This window comes from Papilio machaon, chromosome 16 (genome assembly GCF_912999745.1).
Source record: "Papilio machaon chromosome 16, ilPapMach1.1, whole genome shotgun sequence".
Taxonomy (NCBI): Eukaryota; Metazoa; Arthropoda; class Insecta; order Lepidoptera; family Papilionidae; genus Papilio; species Papilio machaon.
This window is the reverse complement of record NC_060001.1, coordinates 5,921,248-5,943,544: the sequence shown is the minus strand read 5'-3', so window position 1 is coordinate 5,943,544 and position 22,297 is coordinate 5,921,248. Positions and strand designations below refer to the sequence as shown.

Below are 22,297 nucleotides of genomic sequence, written 5' to 3'. Positions count from 1 at the left end.
CGCATGAACCAAAGACAACTCCTATTGATTGTGTCATTTCCGGTAATATCGCAACGAGTCGCGAGCGGAGAAGAACACGACCCTCCTGTCTGCCATTAGTATTGAATTGAAGAAAAATGTCTCTCATCTCCGCTCGTTTGGCCTCGTCCGTGGCCAGGCGTCTGCCTAATGCAGCGTCTCAGGTATATTTTCCTATTACCGTTAAATATTTGTTATAAGATTTTAAATCTTGGCACTACAGATCGAAAAATTCCAGTTATCATATTGGATCATACCATAAAGTTGATATAAATTTTGTTGATTCTAAGAAATTTCTTAATAATTAATCAGTTATGTACTTTATTATATTCCGTGAACTGTATAATAGTACCTTATAAGTAGTGTTTACAAAGAAAATGTCTCCAGTAACTCGTCCGACAATTCGTTATGTAACAGTGGATAATCGGCATTATGTCCTATTGCCGCATGTTTATTCAGTAGTGCATTATTAAATAGTGAACAAAAGTAGTGAACTTGATGAAATCTCGCCTGTAGATGTATAAATTATATGTATTAATATTTTCGTATTGGTTATGTTGGGGTGTAGGTTTCGAAGGTCGCCGCTCCTGCGGTGGCGGTGGGGTCCCGCAAGCTGCACGTCTCGTGCCCACAACGAGCTGTCGAAATCTCCACAATCCTGGAGGAGAGAATCCTCGGTGCCGCACCAAAGGTATGTGGATTATGTAAAGGTTTTCATTTTCTATGTTATGTTAATTTTTTAACATAAATCTAAATTCCGCCTACTTTATACATGTTACTTTCTTTATTATAAGTATTAATTATTTATTTAAAAAAAAATAAAATATTGTTAAATTTAGGACAATATACAGTTTTGATGAAAAATCATACTTATATATATTAGGTCCTTACATATGAAATTGGCGTTTTGTATGGGAGGAACAAAAAGTCGAATATTTTTTAATATAATATATTTAATTAATCAAAGTATGAACCATTATTTTCTATGCACTTTTGCCATCTCATAGGTAGTTAATTGATCCCTTTACTAAAAAAAACCAGTCGGACGGGAATCAATAAAATCTTTGAAGGCGACTTGGACTGCCCCATCGGAGTTGAATTTTTTCCCTTGCAAGAAGTTATCCAAATTTCGAAAAAAATGGTTATCTGTTGGAGCAAGGTCCGGGGAGTACGCAGGATGTCTTAGACTTTCCAATTGAAGCTCTTCTAATTTAGTAGCCGTCTGTTACGCAGTGTGTGGTCTAGCGTTGTCGTGAAGCAGCAGTGGCGTGGAGCGATTGACCAGCCTAGGTTGTTTAGCCGCTAGCTTTTCCATCATGGTTTGCAATTGCTGACAATAGACATCAGCCGTAATAGTCTGGCCAGATTTGAGAAAACTGTAATGAACAATACCGGCACTAGTCCACCAAACGCTTACAAGTAACTTTTTGGGGTTAATTTTCGCTTGGGGCAGGATTTGGCTGGCTGGCCAGGATCCAACCATTGCGCTGAGAGCTTCCGATTATCGTAAAGAAACCATTTTTCATCACAGGTAATGATTCGGTTTAAAATACCTTCATTATTGTGCCGGTTCAGTAATGTAACGCAACAGTCGACGCGCGTTTGCCGGTTTGCTTCAGTGAATTCGTGAGGTGCCCACCTTTCAAGCTTTTTAATCTTCCCAATTTGCTTCAAGTGAATTAAAACAGTTTTATCACTAACATCGCAGCCTGCAGCTAACTCGGACGTGGTTTGCGATGGATCCACTTCCACAATAGCATTCAACTCTTCATTATCAACTTGAGTCTCAGGCCTCCCACGGGACTTGTTCTGCAGATCGAAATTTCCAGAACGAAAACGTTGGAACCAAAAACGAACCGTGTTTTCTTTTGCAACACGACCGCCATACACATCATTCACCCTTCGAGTCGTTTCCGCAGCACTAGTGCCACGGCGGAACTCGTACTCGTAAATAATGCGATATTTTAAGTTTTCCATTTTGTAAAATGAGTGACGCAAACAGAAAAAAACAGAAGAAAAAAAAACAAATGAATGACGGTCATCGAACCACAAATACATGAGTCTATTGCTGTACAAATTTGAATTTGGAATTCCTTACCAAAGAGGAGAAATTCGTGATTAAAGTGGCCAGTACGAAAAACGCCAATTTCATATGTAAGGACCTAATATTTGTCTTAATTCAGGCCTCTTCAAATGTTTTTCTACTGAATAAATTTTCAGTAATCAGCTGATTTTTGACAATCTGAGACATTTTCAAAACTAAATGACTGAAGCAATTGTATGAAATGTTTTAAAAATGGTAATAAGTAATGAGTTCATGTTTATCTGCAATGTTATATAATAAAAAAAATCAGCTATTGATGCAGTAATTTTACAGGTGCCATTTTTATAAATTTTTCTTTTAAAATAAGTAAACAGCACAATATTTGTCAATTATCTTAGTATTTAATTTTATTGTCTCTTAACTTATACAACATGAATATGCTGAAATAATTGCAGTTATTTTATAGTTAAAATTTGTTTTGAAACAGTATTCATATCTAACCAATATTATTCTATACTAACCATCTAAACGTCTATAGGTAGTTAATGATTCAATTATATTTCAAAGAGTATTAGTGTGTGTTGGAATAATTCTTATTATGTTTCAAAACATTATTCAAACAATGCAATTCTAAAGTAATTTGTAAAAAAATATGTTTTAATCATGTACTTAATTTATATATCATGTATTATGTAATAAATAAATTTAATAATTTGCAGGCTGACTTGGAAGAGACCGGCCGTGTGTTGAGCATCGGAGACGGTATTGCTCGTGTGTATGGCCTCAAGAACATCCAGGCTGAGGAGATGGTGGAATTCTCCTCCGGTCTTAAGGTAACAACTGTTTTGAAATAATTAATTTTATTTAATTATACTAAGACAATATCATGAAATTTCAGATTTTTAAGGTTAATTTTAAATACCTAAGTTTTCTTGTCTAAGTGACCTTGTGATTAATATTTATGCAGTCTACAAAAACCATTGACTGTTGAGTTGTACCTAAAGTAAATTATGTAATAAATTGCGTTATGTAAAATAGAGAAGTTATTTTGTAAAGTTCACTTACAGTGGGTTTCTGAGACCAAAATCTCCGTTTAAAACATATTGTTTGTTTTGTCGAAGATAATGACAGGGATTACAATAGGATTTTAGTCTCGGAAACCAATGGTTAATGTTAGTATGATATTACTAAGTTTAGTTAATTGAATGGTTTATAAATATGTACATTCATATATTTTATTTACTTAACTCGTAATAAATTTCAGTATGATACAGTATTGTTTTTTATAGGGGATGGCCCTCAACTTGGAGCCCGACAATGTTGGTGTGGTCGTGTTTGGTAACGACAAGTTCATTAAGGAAGGCGACATTGTGAAGCGAACCGGTGCCATTGTAGATGTGCCCGTGGGCGACCAACTGCTGGGCCGTGTTGTAGATGCCCTGGGTAACCCCATCGACGGCAAGGGCCCCGTCGACACTAAGTCCCGTATGCGAGTCGGTATCAAGGCCCCTGGTATCATTCCCCGTGTGTCCGTACGCGAGCCTATGCAGACTGGTAAGATATTTTTAAATTATGTATAAAATAATCAAAAACTGGAGTAATTTTAATTTTATCAATTGTATAACATCAAAATATACGAAATAATGAATATTAGATAATCGTCTGGACCTAGTTTTTTTTTTTTGAACAATTGTGTAACAAAATACATAATTTATGCAGTGTTAAGTCATTTTTCACTTTTAGGTATTAAGGCTGTAGACTCCTTGGTGCCCATTGGTCGTGGTCAGCGTGAGTTGATCATTGGTGATCGTCAGACCGGCAAGACCGCGCTGGCCATCGACACCATCATCAACCAGCAGCGCTTCAACAAGGGACAGGACGAGAAGAAGAAGCTATACTGCATTTACGTCGCCATCGGTCAGAAGAGATCCACCGTGGCACAAATCGTCAAGAGGTTGACTGATGCTGGTGAGGATCTTTAGTAAAAAATTTAACATAGCTGATATGTAGTAACAATTAATTGATCTTATTGTGACAGTTTACTTAAGGATATCCTTCCTCAAATGGATTCGAAATTAAAATCCTTGACACATTACTCTAGTTGTGTTAAGGTCACCTTTCATATCAAAATCATAATTGAATTTAAATGTCAGGTGCCATCAACTACACAATCATCGTGTCTGCCACCGCATCCGACGCCGCACCCCTGCAGTACTTGGCACCTTACTCGGGCTGCGCCATGGGCGAGTTCTTCCGTGACAACGGCAAGCATGCTCTCATCATCTACGATGACTTGTCCAAACAGGCTGTGGCCTACCGTCAGGTAAACCTTTACTTATTTTGCATAGTTTTCTATAAAGGTGTAAGCTTTAATGACTAGTCAACTAATTGGCGACTTCTTTGTAAATATGTTGTAATTTTGTTTTAAATTAAAGTTTAAAATTAAAATGATTATTCCTTAGATGTAACTCTTTGTGTCTATGTAATAAATATTGTGCGACATTACAGATGTCTCTGCTGCTGCGTCGTCCCCCAGGTCGTGAGGCCTACCCCGGTGACGTGTTCTATCTCCATTCACGTCTGCTCGAGCGTGCGGCTAAGATGTATGTCCTTACATAATTATTTTTATTTATTACTACTGTTATAATTTAAAAAATACCGTGCTTGCTTTTATTTTAACTAAAATATGTTGCATTTTTTCCAGGTCTGACAAGATGGGTGGTGGCTCTCTGACTGCTCTGCCCGTCATCGAGACCCAGGCCGGTGACGTGTCTGCCTACATTCCAACCAACGTCATCTCCATCACTGACGGACAGATCTTCTTGGAGACTGAGCTCTTCTACAAGGGTATCCGGCCCGCCATCAACGTCGGTCTCTCTGTGTCGCGTGTAGGATCCGCTGCCCAAACCAAGGCCATGAAGCAGGTTAGATTAAAAACTTAAATGTCGCCAGTTGTCTACTATGGGGCGAGTCGAGATTCGGCCAACATCTGTCTTCTGCAGTCAAATATCTTTGAGCCGTAATCTCACATGTGACCTTAGAATCTATGGTAAAAAGGATGCTCATATGTTTTGTAATGGCACAGGTTGCTGGCTCCATGAAACTGGAGTTGGCTCAGTACCGTGAAGTGGCCGCCTTCGCCCAGTTCGGATCTGACTTGGACGCTGCCACCCAGCAGCTGCTCAACCGTGGTCAGCGCCTCACTGAACTGCTCAAGCAGGGACAATACGTGCCCATGGCCATTGAGGAACAGGTATGCTAAAATCAAATTAGAAATTCAAGTAGAATCTCTAAAATCTAATGAGGTATGTCACTATTTAACACCAACTCTTGATTGTAGGTTGCCATTATCTACTGTGGTGTACGCGGACACTTGGATAAACTGGACCCCACCAAAATCACAGCTTTCGAGAAGGAGTTCACCCAGCACATCAAGACCAGCCACCAGGGTCTCCTGGCCACCATTGCCAAGGACGGACAGATCACGCCCGAATCTGACGCTGCACTCAAGAAGATCGTCACCGAATTCATGGCCACTTTCACCCAGGCGTAATTTCTTTAGAATAACTTTATAACTATTCTTAAGGTTGTTACATGTTGAGTAAATCCAAATCAAATTGACAAGCAACAATCTTAAGTAGAACTCCTAAGTGTAACAGCTGCAGATGGAAGCTCTACAATATGGTGGAGCTTCCATATGCAGTCACAAGTAGTTGTCATTCGTATGTACTGTATTGAATGTGAATACAATCATGGAATGTATTTATCGATGTCAGGAGTGGTTAATTACATACATATACAAAATATCTTGTTTTATTTTCCTCTCACTATAAATATGAAGAAAAGAAAATCATAATTTAAACATCATTGATAATACTATGAACAGGCTGTAAAGTTAGAGTACCTTTTTATATACTCTTTAACGTTCTAAATCTACACTATGCCTTTTAATAACAAAATACTACTACATATTACTACAACAATAGCTCATGTAGTACAAATCGACTCAGTTTTGCTTTAACCTATCAATTTGTAGAAAAAAGTAGTAATAATGGGAGATCTCAAGCTCTCACTTTAGTTTTTCCAATAAGTTCGGTTTATAGCCGCGTACCCACCTAGCGCACAGGCTCACGCGGCAGCCTCGGTGTCCGGATCGCGAGCGATGGCTCCTGCGGCAGCCTCAGTACTTTTGTTCCGCGTGGCCGTGGCCGCCTCGCGAGGCAGGCTGAGCCATCATAAGTCCGAGAGTATTCGTAATGGACAGTCGTGTATTTTCAGCTGCAGCTATTTTCCTAGCTGCTTATTGTTTAAACAGTCACGTATCAAAAAAACCTACTGGACTCCTCCTGACTGCACATGATATCAAAATTACAGAAGACAAACACGGCAAGAGACAAAACCTGAAGTAGCTTCGCGCGCGAGCCAAAACATAACCGTCCCCACCTAACGCACAGCGCTCACTGATGCACCTTTGAGCGCGTCAAGTTTACCGACAACAGATGGCTCGGGGCCGAGCAAACGCGCGCCCGAGGCAGGCCGAGGCACGTCCACACCAGCCGAGGCGTTGACTCGCGAGGCTGCCGCGTGAGCCTGTGCGCTAGGTGGGTACGCGGCTTATGATGCACACGTCAAGCTATAATATCTGGAAATAACTTTAACAAAATTACTCCATTACTAAAAAAAACTATTTTTTTAAAGTGACCTTTGCCATTGCTAAAAATTATATGCGTCTTTGGTTCTCTGTGGTGTTCTTTGGCCATTGTTTGACATTTAGTTGACATTAAATTTGTTTTGTTGTGCCGAAGAAATTGGAAACCTAATTTATGAAAAAAACACGTGGCTTTGTTATTTAGTCACATAACCAGTGTTTTTCTACATAAAAATATAAACTGTGAATATACTTGGATTTAGAGCACAAGTATTCCTAACCTTACAAAATATCTAAACGCACTTAACCCTGTAGACTAGTAGTAATAAATATGGAGTTTTTCGAAAAAGCTCATGCACCCTTAAATGATGATTCCAAGAAAGACAAAAAACCAGAGGAAAAAATAAAGAAAAAACTTAAGCAAATGTTATATGGATACAAGAAAAGTGACAATGAGCTTATTAGAAAATCTGAAAACGTAGAGGAGTCGGATTCCACTTCAGTTAGCGGTTTTTCTGATTTAAATCTTTCAAACGCTAATTCAGATAATGAGACTACGAGAGCTACATTGGACAGTAGTGATCTGGATTCAATATCTAATTTAATTGACAGTAATGAGGCTTCATTAATTGAAGGTACATATTCGCCGACGAGAGACGTAAGTGAAGATGTTTTGTCTAATCCTAAAAGCGAAAGAGAATCTTCATCTGAATTGCATGAAGAAAATGACACGGTTTTTACCTTTGGTTCATCTAATATTAGTACTACTGAGACAAAATCTGATACTGAAAGTTCCACTCCATTTGATCCTGATGGAGTATTGGCTGGAAAAATTCGCAATAGATTATATACAGTCAAAGTTCCTCATGAAAAATTAAAAAGAAAAATGATTGACATTGAAGAACATTCAAGAATCTCTACTTGTGAAACAGAAGAATTAATTGAACCTAAAATATCAAAAAAAGAAAAATATGATGCATTCACATGTGAAAATATGCAGTTCTTTGACTATGCAGATGTTAAAAGCAATGATAATAAAGACAGAGTAACTTACACAGTCAAGCCAACCTCAACATTTGTGTCCATTACATCTAAAAATGCTAAAACTGAAAATTTTGATGATATTATGGGGCATTATAGAAATGCTACGGTTAAAAACATTAGTCATGAACGTCACAATGCAACATTTTCTCCTTTTAACATTTCGGATGATGATAATCATGATATACAAGTTGATAGTTCAATTTCAGATTTAGGGGTAGAAGTGACTGTTAGTAATAGTAACTTGTCAGAATCTATAGCTGGGTCAGAAGTTCAAAATGATAGTGTGAATGATAACACTATTCAATCCCCAATGATGACAGAAGATTTAACTTCCGATGATGGGGTATGCTCAACTGAAAAATATAAAATCTTTCACGGTGAAGATTGTGTTATTGTAGTGTTGAAACATCCTTCAGAATTGTTCATCCATGGGAAAGTAATTGTTAAAAAATTAGGAGGATGCGCTCAAATATATGGATTTAATTTAGGAAATAAACCTTACTTTGTGTATGCTCCGTTTTATAATTTTGCGCACTGTGTAAGAACTCTGCAGGGTACAAATATTCATACCGGATTGTTTGACAGTTTGACTGCAAAAGGAGTGTCCATATCTGAGGCTGAAGAGATTGTTACGGAAATCGGCACATATGATGTAGTTTTAGCTTTAGAAAAATTGTACAGTACAGAATTAGAATTTTCAGAAAATCACTTCAAGGCTTGCAACTTGTTTAATAGAACTGCAGAAAATGTTCCCTTAAACTTGAAAAGAGCCTCAGAGATGCTGGGCTGTTCATTGTATCCGGAACAGCCATACAAACATTTTCAAGAAAATCCAAATTGGCAAGAAGCAGCTAGATTTGGTACAAGTTAGTTAATACTGTCAATTTTATTTATATTGTAGATTCTCTTATTACAAGTTTTCACCGCCATAAGAACTACACAAAAGCAAATTTTTATCTCCGTTTTCCAACGAAAATGGGAAAGATGACATGTTTTTATACATGTTTCATCAGTGAAAACCCATGGTTAATATATGTTTTATGGTATTCCATAAGAGATCACTTAATTGTCAATCCAAATATGTATTTGAAATTGAAATATTCTGTTTCATATAACTTATGACCTTTCCAGGTTCAGGAGATACCAGTATAGGTATGGTTTGTGGAGGTAAAGGTAGTGGGAAGTCGACATTCCTGCGCTACTATGTGAACCGGCAGTTATCCTGCAGCGCTGGACCCATACTCGTTGTAGATTTGGATCCGGGACAATGTGAATTCACTATAGCAGGCAGTATATCTGCAACGGTTGTCTTAGACTTAGATCCACTCCTAGGACCTAACTTTACACATCTCAAGAAACCTAATGTGTAAGTTTTTTTTTTGTAATGAATATATAATGAGAATGAGAAATAATTTTATGTAAAAATTTTTAAAGTATATTAATGAAAAAAATATAGTAATAAACATTTTCAAACACTGCATTAAAAGTTTTATGATCTATCTTTTCAGAATGCTGAACATTGGAATGATAAACCCTATGGACAATCCAAAGCGTTATTTAAATGCCGTAGACCAGCTGATTGCCGAATGCAAAGACAATGATATTATGTGCAATATACCTTGGATCGTCAACACAATGGGCATGTGCAATGCCATCGGTTTGAAGTTCATCTCCTACATCATACTACGCATTCAACCAACATTCCTACTGCAAATAGAATTACAGAATATGAAGAAAAATTTCCAATACCGTTTGACATCACAAAAGGTTGAAGAATTATATGAGCAATATAAACATGACAAGTTTTTTGCTAATCTATCACGACAGGATCCACTGTCGTATGCGTATGTAGTAACTGGGGCAGAGACATTCCGCACAAATACTAACTCTGATAATATGACTTTAGCTGCAAGAGATCAGAGGTATCTTAATTTATTATCTTATTTTGGAGGAATTGCTGATTACACTTCATCACTGCTAAATATCACCCCACATTCGTAAGTATACTTTATTTGATAATTTTTTGTTCAGTAACACGAACATATTATAAATACTAACGTGTTTTTGTTAGTTTTAAATATCTTTCAAATCTGAAAATATATATATTTTTTTATTATTGTTGGTTAATCGAATTGCAGATGTATAAAAATATATATATTATTAACGATTAAATAAATAACTTCACTAAAAGCTCATTAACTTTTATATTTCTCAATTACAGAGTCAGTTTACAAGATTTGTACGTCGCGACAAATATCAGAATTCATAGGGACTCAATAACCAAGGTGCTGAATGGAAAAGTGGTAGCGCTTTGCAAACATACTGATAAGACTGCCAAAGTGTTTACATTGACAGATAAACCTCTGCTCTGTTATGGACATGGTAAGAACATATTATCATTAAAATTTCGCTCTTAGTTTAGATTAAATTAATTGTAGATAAGAGAGCGCCATCTATTGCTTAATAAGTAACAAGTAATTAAAAAGGCAACAAATCCACTAATTGTATCCTTAGGAAAATTACGTACAGAATATGTATCAAACGACATTTCACATACACAATTTAAAATACCGTCATATAAGTAGTATAGTTCTGTTCAAATATCTTGGCGGCTCAAGGTCATGGGCGCGCTGTTCAGTGTCCACTCCCCATATCCCTCTACGCTTCGCTACACATAAAATTGTGTTCTGCATGTCGCGCTAAATTAAGAGCCGCCAAGATATCTGAAAACTACTATATCCGTAACTGCAGTCTAGTTGTATGGATGCAGAGACGAGAGATGTTTGAGAATAGTGCTATACGGAAATGTAATAGTAGAGGACGTGATTTTTTTATTTTATTTTTTAAATTTCAGGACTCATTCGTGGTATTGAAAATGACATTTTATATGTAATCACTCCAGTATCAGCTGACAATCTATCTCTAGTCAACGCTGTACTTTACACGGATTGGATGCCGGAATTAAGAGGTCAGGAGAAATATCTCCCAGAAGGTACAATGGTGCCTTACAGAATGCTCAGCCAGTACCAACAGAGACAACTCATTTCAGCACCACGAAGAAGATTTAATCCAATACAACTATTAAAAATGTCTAAAAACTCATAGCTTCGAAATTCAACATTCAATTAATTGTGATTACTAATATGTTTGTTCTGAAGATTATGTACAAAGTATGTTGTGTAAGTGTCGAAAATATAAGTTATACAAGAAAGTCTTATTTACTTTTTTTGCCTATAAAGAAAATGCACAAACAAAAGTTTAACATCACACATTTATTTTGACTATCCCACCATTTATATAATCCTTCCCCTTTTCCCAACCTCACGTTTAACCACAATAATCTTTTTACTACCCCCGCTACTTTTTACCATCCCTCACATCTTTTAATACCTTTTTTGAAAATATCTCCGGACCGGCACAACGGGACTTGATGAAATTTGGCACAGATATAAAACATAGATTGTAAACATACGCTTTATTAAGTTTTTTTTTAATTCCGCTCGAGCAGGTAATTTCTTAATAAAGCGATATATTATTTTATTTTTAAACAAAATTGTTTAGTTGTTGCATATATTTTTGCATTGCATACAATTTTGAAGCGGATATCCTCAATTCTGAAAGCACTCGATAAGCCTTAATGCCACTGGCTCATTTCGCGTCCTGCATATTGATTTGAGAATTAATAACGAAACGAAGTCTACTACGATGCACTTTCAAACTTCTTTAATACTGTTGTTATACTTTGCTTTTGTTAAGTATATTTGAAAATTAAATTTTTGATGGTTAGTGAATAAACCAGGTACTGTTAATCTAGATGTAATATTATCCTCTACCCAATGAATATCAAATCTTCGAATTTTAATATTCACATTTTTGGAGCGAAAAAAGTGTTCTTGTTTTTTTTTTTACGATACATTTTCTATTTAACTTACAAAATTTACATTAATGAGTCCTGTATGACCGTAATTCATTGATATGAAATGTGTCGCTTGGGAAATTATAAAGTATTGTTGCTCCACTTGCACGTTATTAAAAAAATATGTTATGAGGTACTTTACTAATTAGTTCTGTAGTTTAGTATTAACTAATAGTAGGTACGTCGTCGATTAAGTAAAGATAGTTTTTTTGCGCTTCTCCGCAGCTCACTAGATTAAGGACGACTATCGCTATCGTTAAAGAATGCAAATAAAGATCGAGGAGGCAATGCAGAAGCATATTTCCATACTAAGCCCTCTCCATGTATTTTTTTATATTAGTCCCTCTCTTTGATATAATTATTTAAAATCGTCATTAGCTTAGATCTTGAGTTGTAACAGAAAATTCATTCAGACCTTGACTCCAACTCTTTAGAGTGATATTGTCGTTATATCTTAGTATTGTATTGTATTAATTGAAATTAGAACAAACGTTAAAATGTCCAATCCAATCAGCTGAGTTTGATGTTTACATGAAAATAAATATAGCACGTATCTCGCATGGTACGTTTTTGTATATGTAATGACGCATCGCGGCTCAATGATGTCATGGGGCTGTGGAGGACAGCTAGGATACACTGACATCACTCTCAAACGTAGCTTCATTGTATTTACCTATTTGAAGACGCATCTAACGTCATACAAACATTGGATGGTTTTGATAGAACGAAGAGAAATATATTATATAAAAAACGACATTTTATTCCTACAGTTCACTATATACTCTATCGTTTTGTCCAAGTACTATCTCTAAAGATCCTCATATTACAAGATATATTGAGGTCCTGATCTTTTTTAACATAAAAAATACTTATTACTGATAGGGAAAAAGTATTAACATTATACTAAGACATATTTAAGACAATTAAAGCAACAAATTATGTTGTAATTATAAGGCTTAACGATTACAATCTCACTATAAGCAGCTCTATATTGCATACTTATGAGACCGTTGCAACGCGGCACCCCTCTGCCCGTTAATGGAAACATGACCGTTATAAATACGCGTCTCTAATTTGTCCAACGTAATGATTCTGTTGGTTACACGCGGCACCAAGCGTCGCCGAATTATCATTGTACGTTTATTGTTTTCCAGATGACTAACGACAACATAACACTCTCGGCTCCTTGAATTAAATGAGTCATGCTACTGCACGCCTAGACCCGAACCCCGCGGTTATCATAAATTATGAATTGCTCCGAGAATAAATGAATTAAGTATTTGTTACTGTTGGTTTTCACTGTTGAAACAAAATAGTATTGTTTCCGTGATCTATGAAAAGTAGAGATAACGTACGGGAGCTTTGTCAGTAGATACGCACGGTTACAGTAGTTTGGGATATATGTTTTTAAGAAGTATGATGGAGTATTCACTTCAGTTGAATAAAGAAGCCAAAGGCGAGCTTCTTAATCTCAATCTTTCCCTTTTTGCAATAATGCAAAAGGTTTGCAATACATGTGATACGAAACTAAGTTAAAAGTTATAGGAGATACAAATGGTCATGGTCATGTAAAATCAGATGAACAGTAAAATGGAACTACTTGAGATATATATTTTTTACACACCACTGACACAAATTCATTATTAAAGAAATTTTCTATAGTATAATAATAAAAATAATTATACTGCTTATAAAAGTGAGGTCTATCATGCTGGTTAGGGTCAAAATCATAGAGTTAAAACTTGCTATATTTAAATCAATGACCATAACTATTCAAACTGAGGTTACCAATTGCAGTGACTAACAGATTTTTCTATAACAAAATTAACAAAGAAACGTCAAGGCACTGAATGGAAAGTACTGGCCGTCTGTAAACAGACTGATAAAATTGCAAAGTTGTTTACCTAAACAGATAAAGTAGTGTTATGAACATTGTTAAATTTTTTAAATAAATTAATTATTAATAATTTACGCTAATTATTCAATTCACTGAAATTCAAGAATCATTAAATGACCAGTAAATCCAACATTTAGTGTAGATTTAGTATAACATATTAAGACTACTTCGTAAGAAACTGTTGCAACCATTCCTATGAAAAATTATATCTGACGAATAGAACTAGAGAGATCTCATATAAGATGTAACTCTAGGCAGGGTTGATTTTTTTTTTTTTTTTTTTTTATAGGAGAAGGGGGCAAACGAGCAACGGACCGAGAATTATTTGATCCGACGCCCATGGACATCCGCAACGCCAGAAGAATTAAAAAATTGTGGTAGTTACACATTTAAAGTAACATGTTTTCTGTTGTCACTTAACTCTTTGTGTGAAATACTAAATGAGTCAATGATGATGTAATTGTGAACAAAGTACATCATTAAACTCATATTTTTGTTATCATTCAAAGTGCTATAATATATACTTGATTAAATTGATAAGTTAGAGTATCATATTTAGAATTTCAAGGCTTGTCCATTGTATTGAGAAATGTGTCAAGTTTAATATTATTCAAATAGTGTTCTAGTCCAATTTTTTTTTTACAGAAATTTGTCATGAATTGAGTACACTCTCCTAGCGTAAAGGTGGTGAAAATTGCCCTGAATCTTTAATTGTTGTCAGAGCACTGTGTTTACTAATTTGCAGGAGATTTAACCTACTTTTATTATGGATATCGTCAAGAAGTTCCTTGAAATTGAAAGTTCAATTAATTGTTAATAAATTTGTAATTGGAATAGTTCCAAAATATATTATTATAAATTATAAAAGGAAGTCTAATTATTTAGTGTTAATCAATGTATATTTGAAGATAATTTTGTACTTACAATACTAGTAAAACATAACATAAATGATTGATTTCCACTTAAATATTTTCCCCATTGATACCTTTGATTTATAAATGCTGTATTAAATTTTATAAAAGTCAAAAAGTCTAGAAAAGAATAGTTAAAACATGGGGTTCCTTTATTACTAATAAATTATATTAGCATGCAATGTAATCATTTGGAAGATAAAATTTTACACAAACAATAGATTACAATAAAACTGCCCTAATTCAATAAGAGATGGACGTGTCCGAGACGCGCCCGACCTGGCCGACAGGCACTTGATGAGTCAGATTGGGGCTCGTGCTCCATGTCAAATAAACATCCTACAATTTATACATCACTATTTTATTGAAAAATTAAAATACAAAATACCGAATTTAAGTCTCGGTGATATCGGTCCAGGCTAAATCTATATCCTGAGGAAATGCTATTCGATTATATAACATGATAATATAGCACTAAAAATTCCAGTTGGCGCACCGGGGCAAGAGTTCCCCACGGCTTGCTCGCCCCGGAGGCATCTGTTAAGGCAATTACGCTTACTCTTTATAGATATTCTATAAAATATACAAGTACCAATTGTGAAAGTATAGCCACACGAATACTGAGTGGATGTGCGTGCTGCGCGGGCCGCCGCTGGCGTCAGCTGTCAGTATCGGAAGGAAGCACTGTGTGGCCGGCGTCGCCACTGCTGCACAGTTCGAGTCGTTTCAAACGTAAGTTTACAGGCAGTATGCGAACAATTCATAAATCAGAGTCCCTCCGACAACAGCACAATTACAGCAGAGAACACCTGGTCTTCTTCTTCTTCTTGACTTGTAACGCGGCACGGGTCGCCGTTTCGAACACCTCACGGACACCCTCCTTGCTCTTAGCGGAACACTCGAGATACGCGAACGCGTTGATCTTCTCTGCCATGGCGCGGCCCTCCTGCGGCTTCACCGGCTCCTGCTTCATCTTGCGGAGCTCATTGATGGTGGCCGGGTCATTGCGCAGATCCTTCTTGTTACCCACCAGGATAATAGGCACGTTGGGGCAGAAGTGCTTGACTTCGGGTGTCCACTTCTCTGGGATATTTTCAAGAGAATCGGGGGAATCTACCGAGAAACACATCAGGATTACATCGGTGTCTGGATACGAGAGGGGGCGCAATCGGTCGTAATCCTCCTGGCCCGCCGTATCCCACAATGCTAACTCCACTTGTTTGCCATCCACTTCTATGTCGGCGACGTAATTCTCAAATACTGTCGGCACATACACTTCCGGAAACTGATCCTTGCTGAATACGATCAAGAGGCATGTTTTACCGCACGCACCGTCACCGACAATCACTAGCTTTTTGCGTATCGCAGCCATCGGTCCTGTGAAACAATACAACGCAAATAATTATGATGAGCGTCAACGCCTTTCATGACTTATAAATATGGCGGCCGTATAGGAATATGGGAAGGGAGTAGTTAGACAAGCCCTCAAACGTGAATAAGCACCTGAACTAGCGGAAGAAGAACAGCACCACCACATAGTACCCTCACATGCGAGGATGGTTATTTAGTATATTTTGTAGATACCTGAAGATTCTGGCTAATTTCTGCAGAATATTGACCTATCGACACTTTTTTAATCGTCTTTGTACATCACAAGCGGTGTTGCCGCATGTAAAACAAAACTAATAATTTCCATTGCTGTCTGAAATAGGTACTCTATCAAATCCACTTGCCACTGTATTGCAATTTAAAAACATTTTATTTCCTTAACAATAAAACAGCTGTTTCATGATTTTATTGAAATGTGACAAAAATGTTCATATATAAATGTATTTTGAAATGCTTCTTTTGTTATAGACGAAAACGATGATATTGACTGCCAATTTTTTGATCGGTTATAAAAGATTATTTATTTTTAGTTTCCCTTAGGAAGATTTTTTCGAATCATGAAAATTACCTTAAACCTTATGTAATACGTTTAATTTGTATAGTTGCCAACCAATATTAAATACAATGTTTTAACTATATGTACAAGTTTTTGAAGAAATAATTTTTATAGTAAAAACAACATAATTACCGTAATTATTAGATGTTATTGAAAAATCCTTTAATTTGAAATCGCTAGGTATTTAAATATTACTCAAAGATAAACTTGAAATTACGTTTAAAATTCGTTTCTCGTGCTTGTCATTTAGTTGCCAGTCGGAAAAATTGTAAACAACATAGATAATGCAAAAACACTTGTTGCTAAATATAGATAAGAAAAATAATTATATTTCTTTGATCCTTATAATTTATTTTATAAAATTATGGGTGTTAAAGGTATGTTACAGGAAATAATTATAAAGATTTAATATATTGCTTAAATAGCTAAACATTCAGCTTTCTTATATATGATTCAGACTTACAATTCAATTGAATTATTATTAGATAAGTAATGTTACTGGAAAACGTTTGTGCGTCATCTACGTCCCTTGCGTTGAAATGTGCTGATCACGGATATGATTTTTTGAAGTTTAAGTATTTTCAAATCAGTTATTGAAGTAGGATATAATACAATGTTATTAATTATCTACAACTAGCTTTTACCCGCGACTCCGTCCGCGCGGAATAAAAAATAGAAAATGGGGTAAAAATTATCCTATGTTCGTTTCCTGGTTCTAAGCTACCTGCCCACCAATTTTCAGTCAAATCGATTCAGCCGTTCTTGAGTTATAAATAGTGTAACTAACACGACTTTCTTTTATATATATACAAGCTTTTTCCCGCGACTCCGTCCGCGCGGAATAAAAAAAAATAATATAAAACGGGGTAAAAATTATCCTATGTCCTATTCCTGGTTCTAAGCTACCTGCCCATCAATTTTCAGTCAAATCGATTCAGCCGTTCTTGAGTTATAAATAGTGTAACTAACACGACTTTCTTTTATATATATAGATATAGATATTCACTGTAGAATAACGGAAGAGCACTGATTGTAAGCGATAGAGGGCATTATTCCCACGCTGACCGCCATAATTCGCTGGCGTTAAAGTGAAATAATACACAATCTATTTAAATATGTTTTATTAACATTCGTATGCAGTTTTTACTTATAACTAAAGTCACAACAAAATAATAATAACATGAATTGCTTTATATAAAGTAGATATTTTAAAAATTTGAAAATATATTTAAAAATTTAATTTGTGCGAAAAACATTTTTTTTTTTAAATCAAAACGTACATAACTAAAGTAGTGAAAATAAATGGGTTAAATATAATTATCCCATTATCTTTAATAGACTTCTTTAAGTATTAGCAAAATAAAAGCGGTATAACAATTTATTTAATGTACGGATGTTTCGACATTAGAAGGCTACGATTACATTTTATACGAGAATTTTGTTTTCTCTCATCCTACCTTAGTTATTATAAGTTTGAAAAACAGTATTTTCACCAAGCACCAGTCTTAAATAATGTATATCACAATAGGAAAGTGGCAAGTTGCTTAGGTCTTTTAATGTATAGCATATTATTATGTTGTATTAATTCTTAAAAGTATCCCCCAACATAACGTTAAATGCAAAGTATTAAACCAAAGTAAAATAATGAAAAATCATAAATAGTAACAAATATGTACGTGTTTATATTGATATGTTAATCTTATAATATTTCCATTAACATATTATTTGTATAAAAATAAAGTTCAAAAGAAATTACGAATTAAAATCAGTCGTCGTTTTTTATTGATCTTCCGAAGCCATCTGTAACAAAAATAACAAAAAAATATGTAAATTATCACTAAGATACAAAACGTGTACAAAAACATAATTACTGTCTTTTTTAATCTAGTTATATGTATGATTGATTGCTAAGTATTTTTTTGTAGGCGCCTGCTTTTCGGGTGAGTGTTGAATTTATTAGTGTTTGTAAACTTAAAGCACTTGCACAAAAATATTAAAAATGAATTTTAACATATTACTAACATATTGTAACTTTTTTTTTTAATTTCAATATGTTGATGTAAAAATAAAACAAATGATTACTTAATCAAAGGATGTATTTTTGTATAACATCGTTCTATATAATGACTTCATTTACATTATTAAGTGCTCTTTATACGAATTTTTAATTAAAAAAAAAAAAAAAAAAAGTGGACAATACTGATCTGTTTTTATGGCCCTGACACAAGGTACATAAGAAAGAAATTAAAGTTTGAGTGGACTAAAAAAGTTTCTTAAAATAATACTCGGTTGCAGATTTGTTTACGAAACTTTACAAATGAATACTTATAACATTATTTCAGTTATATTAATGAACATTTTAAAGATAAATTTTACTTCTTTACCTTCTGCCAGGCGAAGATGCCGTAAGATATGGCCGCCCCGAGTGCAAACGTCAGAAGGTAGGGCAAACACTTGAAGGAGGGTAACGAACTCTTCCCCATCATTTTCGTTATTCTATTCAGCTTCTTATCTGAATAGGGCGGGTAACGTATTCTGTTGGGAAAAAAATTCTTTAACTGCAAGTTGTCACTGCTTATATTTGTTCAAAAACATATCTATAATGCTGTTTATTGCATAATGTTTCTGTATTTTCAGCTGTGGAAGTTCTCGTTAATATTCCTAAAACCACCGAGAAATTTTATATAAGGTTTCTATTTTTTTAGTTCAATAGTAAACTTTTACATGTTAACAAAAGCGATAAACTTCTGAAAAAAAGAATCCTATATAATATGTTTTTATACAAATCTATGGAATTAATAAAATAAAAGAAGTAAGTCTTACGATCCAAGTTTCTCTCCGATGGGCGAGAAATTTTTTATGAGACAACTCTTTTGGTGAGTGAACGTATCGAATGTCGTCTTGCCGTGGTAGGCGCCAAAGCCGCTGCTGCCGACGCCGCCGAATGGTAAAGTCTCAACTGTGCAGCATATATTTTGATTAATAAATAGCCATATTGAAGCCTACTATTGTTAAGGCTAATTGGTCTATATATATTTGAGTAAATTGAGTAATATCACCGTGGATTGAAACCTCTAAGGCTAAATATTAACTCCATTAGCATATACTAAGGCAACCATTAACTTAAAATAAAAAAGTTTTATTTTTAATATCGTCACAAAAAAATCTAATAATTGGGCAACTAGCTTTGATTCTCTTAATATACAGATACGAAAAGTTTATACTTGTCACATATCTGATTAACTGGCATTTTATTTATTTTAAACGGCATTAAGTATATAAAAAAAAAGTAGCAAACCTCCCATCTGCATGACAGTATCGTTAACGCACATTCCTCCGCTACTAGTGTTGTCGACAATGTTCGCTAAGACATCCTTGCTCGTACTGAACACATACAGCGTCAGCGGCTTCTCTCTACAGTGACCATACAACATATGTACATATAGTAAGAAAGACCACCACCGATAACATATTGAGTTAAAATATCTGTATTTCGTTCCAAACCAAACCAATACACGTGTTTTATCATAAGTGCATGTTCACATTATATTTTTTTAATTGTGCATAAATCAAGTGTGAACAGGCTCTTAAACCGGTACCGACATCACTCAATAAAATCACACGTTAATACTCAAAAAAGTCGTATTAAGAATTCACAACAACAAAAACCATTTTATATTAAATATAACTGTGGATCTCCCATTTTAAATAATATAAAGAATTTATACTTTGTTTAATTAATTTTAGGTATTCGGTAAGCTTACTTTTAGTATAAAAAAAAAATAAAAAAGAAATAAAGTAATTAAAACATTAACAAGATATCGAATAATACCAATCGTCAAAAAATAATAAAAACAATAAACAATGGAACAAATTACTTACTCATTTGCATATTGCATTTTGTATATTTTATGGTTATTAAATTACAAACATGTTGTGTATTTTAAATTAAAAAAAAAACTCACCTGGAATTAATAAATTTAATCGCTTCATATGCGTTCTCTACAGGTACTATAGGTAAAATAGGACCGAAAATTTCGTCTTCCATTATTTTGTCTGTTCCCTTTACATTGGTCAATATGGTGGGCTCAATGAATCTCTCTCTCGGATCGGTCTGACCACCAATTGCGATTTTGTCCTTGCTCGCTTCTATTAAAGCTTGAAGACGGCTGTGAATAAATAAAAAAATGAGTTAAGTTTATTTGCCATTAACTGGAGACCAGACCAGTACTTCTACAGTACGCAAGACAAGTAACTTCTCTACAAAGCGAGGAATCACATAACAAAAAGAAAACAATAGTTTCACATGAACGTGACATGAACATTTACTTCTAAATCATAGTCTAGGAGAAATTAACGACTAAAATATTACCTGAAATGCCTGCTATTGATAATTCTGCATAGATCCGGAGATTTCTGTGGGTCCTCCCCGTACCACTCCTTGAGGACACTCCTGGCTGCGTTCACGAACTTCTCCTGCACCTCCTTGGAGCACAGGACATAGTCAGGCGCGATACACGTCTGACCTGAGTTGATGAACTTGCCCCACAGCACTCTTTTGGCTGTCACTTCAATATTCACTGTGCCGTCTATGTAAGTTGGGCTACAAATGATAAGGAAGATTAGTATAGTAGTTTTTTGATATCTTGGCGGCTGTTAACTTAACTTAGCGTGAGTCGTTGCGCAGTACAAAATGCTGCCAAAATATTTGAATAATTAATTTGATACTTCATAGTAGAATAGGAATCGAGTGACATATCGCACTTAAAAGTCAAACGGTTTAGGGAAGAAGAGGTCAGAATGGTACGGTTTATAGACAGAGAATTATATTCACTTCCCACTTATGATTGAATATTAAAGCAAACTGTCAACAATAGATCTTTAATTTAGCTCGTAAACGTCACGTCGCTATGACAAGTTTTCAACCTAACTGGATTGTGTGTCTCAAATGATTCTGATTTCGTGGGTAGGAAATAAAAGTCTTCAACAGTACTCAACAAACATACAGTAAGATGAACTTTTCTGTGAAGGAGATAGAAAATTTGGTATATTACCTCTTACCACCTAACTCCAGTGTAACGGGGGTGAGATGTTTGGTGGCGGCGGCGTACACGATCTTGCCTACATTGGTCCCACCCGTGTAGAAGATGTAGTCGAATTTCTGTTTCAATAGCTCTGTGGTCTCTTCAGGTCCTCCCTCTACTACTATTACCGCGTCCTAAAGTCAACAAAACGTACTTATTATCAAACTTTACTAACCAGGAAAACAAAGATAAAAAAAATGAATTTATTATTTATTATTCACTTGGTGAAACATAGAAGTCTTCAACACATAAGCAATAGTTTTTCATTATTACAGTATTGACTCAAAATACTACTAATAAATTCTATGCAATATTGCTACCTTTGAAGACATTAGTAGAATGAACTATTGTAATAACATGTATTAATATATTATTCTATAATTTTAACGACTCACATTATCTAAATACCTCGGCAGCATTTCAACCACAAATTGCGTGCTGGCCTCGGCGAGCTCGCTGGGCTTCACGACGACCACGTTCCCGGCCGCGATGGCACCCGCCATCGGCATCAGCAGTAACTGCAGAGGGTAGTTCCACGCGCCGACCACGAGCGCCACGCCGTACGGCTCTTTGTAGATCACCACGTCATCTAACATGTTCACGAAGCCCTTGGACGGCTGAAAATGTTGATTTTCAGTATACACTCTAAATAATGTTGCAAACAGACGTTGAGTTTAGCCGTATAGATAAAGTTTCTGCTACTCGTTTGCCCCCTTATCTTTTAAAAAAATAAAAAAAACAGGAAACAGTTAAAAATGGGATAGGAGGGGAAGGTTAAAAAAGTTAAAAA

General features: G+C 35.3%; 4 protein-coding genes across 8 annotated transcripts in view; 2 read left to right on the top strand and 2 right to left on the bottom strand.

The window, feature by feature from the left end:
• The first annotated feature begins 16 nt into the window (after window positions 1-16).
• Window positions 17-5,866, top strand: LOC106716802 (ATP synthase subunit alpha, mitochondrial). The gene is made up of 10 exons (XM_014510414.2): window positions 17-182; window positions 587-709; window positions 2,782-2,895; window positions 3,352-3,616; window positions 3,806-4,030; window positions 4,216-4,385; window positions 4,571-4,665; window positions 4,767-4,986; window positions 5,148-5,315; window positions 5,403-5,866. Exons 1-10 carry the CDS (start codon window positions 117-119, stop codon window positions 5,613-5,615), a joined length of 1,659 nt encoding a protein of 552 aa, XP_014365900.1. The 5' UTR covers window positions 17-116; the 3' UTR covers window positions 5,616-5,866.
• A 940-nt stretch (window positions 5,867-6,806) lies between these two features.
• Window positions 6,807-10,990, top strand: LOC106716805 (polynucleotide 5'-hydroxyl-kinase NOL9). 2 transcript variants are annotated; one of them, XM_014510419.2, is made up of 5 exons: window positions 6,807-8,614; window positions 8,886-9,120; window positions 9,263-9,751; window positions 9,976-10,136; window positions 10,609-10,990. In XM_014510419.2, the coding sequence occupies exons 1-5, from the start codon at window positions 7,042-7,044 to the stop codon at window positions 10,857-10,859; spliced, it is 2,709 nt and encodes a 902-aa protein (XP_014365905.2). In that variant the 5' UTR covers window positions 6,807-7,041; the 3' UTR covers window positions 10,860-10,990. The 2 variants fall into 2 exon arrangements, with proteins under 2 accessions (XP_014365905.2, XP_014365904.2); XM_014510418.2 differs by having other exon boundaries at window positions 6,807-8,620.
• A 3,532-nt stretch (window positions 10,991-14,522) lies between these two features.
• Window positions 14,523-16,635, bottom strand: LOC106716548 (ras-like GTP-binding protein Rho1). 3 transcript variants are annotated; one of them, XM_014510076.2, is made up of 2 exons: window positions 16,556-16,635; window positions 14,523-15,855 (listed from the first exon to the last, which is right to left on the bottom strand). In XM_014510076.2, exon 2 carries the CDS (start codon window positions 15,848-15,850, stop codon window positions 15,272-15,274), a length of 579 nt encoding a protein of 192 aa, XP_014365562.1. In that variant the 5' UTR covers window positions 15,851-15,855; window positions 16,556-16,635; the 3' UTR covers window positions 14,523-15,271. The 3 variants fall into 3 exon arrangements, with proteins under 3 accessions (XP_014365562.1, XP_014365560.1, XP_014365561.1); XM_014510074.2 differs by lacking the exon at window positions 16,556-16,635 and adding an exon at window positions 15,982-16,064; XM_014510075.2 differs by lacking the exon at window positions 16,556-16,635 and adding an exon at window positions 16,063-16,164 and having other exon boundaries at window positions 14,524-15,855.
• A 1,498-nt stretch (window positions 16,636-18,133) lies between these two features.
• The window catches only part of LOC106716797 (aldehyde dehydrogenase family 3 member B1), a 33,584-nt gene continuing 29,420 nt past the window's right edge, over window positions 18,134-22,297 (bottom strand). For both annotated transcript variants that reach the window (XM_045681715.1, XM_045681716.1), the window contains exons 4-11: window positions 21,903-22,124; window positions 21,478-21,641; window positions 20,796-21,026; window positions 20,389-20,592; window positions 19,722-19,837; window positions 19,247-19,382; window positions 18,808-18,958; window positions 18,134-18,223 (exon numbers count right to left, since the gene is read on the bottom strand). In XM_045681715.1, the coding sequence (XP_045537671.1) occupies window positions 18,203-18,223; window positions 18,808-18,958; window positions 19,247-19,382; window positions 19,722-19,837; window positions 20,389-20,592; window positions 20,796-21,026; window positions 21,478-21,641; window positions 21,903-22,124 (1,245 nt within the window). In that variant the 3' untranslated portion in view covers window positions 18,134-18,202. The remainder of the gene's footprint in view (window positions 18,224-18,807; window positions 18,959-19,246; window positions 19,383-19,721; window positions 19,838-20,388; window positions 20,593-20,795; window positions 21,027-21,477; window positions 21,642-21,902; window positions 22,125-22,297) is intronic.